This window comes from Monopterus albus, unplaced genomic scaffold, assembly GCF_001952655.1.
Source record: "Monopterus albus unplaced genomic scaffold, M_albus_1.0 scaffold34.1, whole genome shotgun sequence".
Taxonomy (NCBI): Eukaryota; Metazoa; Chordata; class Actinopteri; order Synbranchiformes; family Synbranchidae; genus Monopterus; species Monopterus albus.
In genome coordinates, this window is record NW_018127914.1 from 889,333 (window position 1) to 890,889 (window position 1,557).

Sequence of the window (1,557 nt, forward strand, 5' to 3'; positions counted from 1 at the left end):
TTTTTTTTATTTCAGGAAACACTGCAATGACTAATGTTTGAAGGAGAAATTGATCATCTTGTCCCAAATGGATCAGCTGTGCTTCCTCAAAGCGAGATTTTTGTCATGGTTGGTCGAATGATAGGACATTCAATAATAAATAATAATGACATTCAAATTGTCAGCTGTTGTGTTTACTTGATTTCACTATAAAAGGTGAATATATGTGTCCAACTAGTGCAAGTTGATTATATTAATTGTACTCAAGAACAATAACATTCAATTTGATACAGACTCTGGTTACCTGATAAGTTTATGATTAGTGTCTATATGCACAAGGTACTTGGGACAGGGCACAGAATACGTTCGGCGGACAACACATCCCAACTGAGTCATTCTTGACAGAATTCCCAAGCTGTCCACACGATGCATTGAAGCTCTGACTCTGTCCCATCCAAGATGATATCCTTGTGCTTTTAGTGTCCCTTTCACTAATCTATAGCCTGCATGCGGCATCCGGTCCTTAATTCCAATGATCAGTTCATCAAGCTCGGCATCTGTACATGAACTGTCAAGTCCGCGGACAGACAAGTTGTTCTCTGCCATCCTCCTGAACAGTGTGGCAGGAGATACTCCCCACAGCCTTGAAATAGTAGGAACCGACAGTCCGATTTCCAGCAGATGAGCAAGTTGGTCAGTTGGTATTATTATATTAGGCCGTCCCTTTTTGGTATGCCTTTCGACTTCAACAACTTCAGATGGTTCATGATTGTTGATGTGGTCCTGGATAGCGTTGCGTAAATCAGTGAGCCTGTCTGTAATATCCTGTGACATCTGAATATGTTGGGATATAGCATCAATGAAAACCGTTTCTTGGTTACATACAAATTCCAAGTAGTCAATATCAAGTGGTGTGTGTTGAAGAACATGCGTTATCCGTGTGTGGAGCCTCTCCAGGATATGCTGTTTCAATAAATCCTGTGAAGTAAAAGCAAGGTCTGATGAGAACTGTACACTGACATGTTCAAGAAAACAAACTGAACTAAAGGTAGTGAAATATGATAAACACAGTGTCACAGTCAAATTTGTTTTTTTTTATAAAATGTACACCATGCCAGTGACCATTTTGAAAGCTGGTGGGGTTAGGCCAATAATAGGAGGATGGATGGTAGGGGAATCAAAGGTTAGTTGAAAAGCCCACAACATAGTTTTTGCTGGATGTGCATATTATGAAGCCATGGAAATATATCTCTGATAAAGTTATAATGATTGTAGTTTCAAACTTATACAGTTACTCTTATGTACAGAGGTTGGCTACATACCCATCCATCTTGGTTTCCGTCCATTTGGTCCAATGTGGGTGAGTTAAAAGTTCTATAGAAGCAAAGGATTTTATGTTAAATCACAAAACATGGATGACACTGCCAATAGTGTTACGCCCCTGAATAAGGGGGTAAAATGATCACAGTCGTGATTGTGGTGTTTTCTCATTGAGTGGTTCACTCGAATTTATTTAAACAAAACAATAGGCAAATGATAAACAAACATACACAATAATAACAATAAAAAATTAAATAC

General features: G+C 38.6%; 2 protein-coding genes across 7 annotated transcripts in view; one reads left to right on the forward strand and one right to left on the reverse strand.

The window, feature by feature from the left end:
• The window catches only part of ncaldb (neurocalcin delta b), a 30,399-nt gene that overhangs the window by 9,395 nt on the left and 19,447 nt on the right, over nucleotides 1-1,557 (forward strand). The window lies entirely within an intron of this gene.
• LOC109958618 (uncharacterized) lies at nucleotides 33-1,544 on the reverse strand. Of its 2 annotated transcripts, XM_020597404.1 has the most exons (3): nucleotides 1,302-1,544; nucleotides 916-957; nucleotides 33-813 (listed from the first exon to the last, which is right to left on the reverse strand). In XM_020597404.1, exons 1-3 carry the CDS (start codon nucleotides 1,323-1,325, stop codon nucleotides 280-282), a joined length of 600 nt encoding a protein of 199 aa, XP_020453060.1. In that variant the 5' UTR covers nucleotides 1,326-1,544; the 3' UTR covers nucleotides 33-279. The 2 variants fall into 2 exon arrangements, with proteins under 2 accessions (XP_020453060.1, XP_020453059.1); XM_020597403.1 differs by having other exon boundaries at nucleotides 40-957.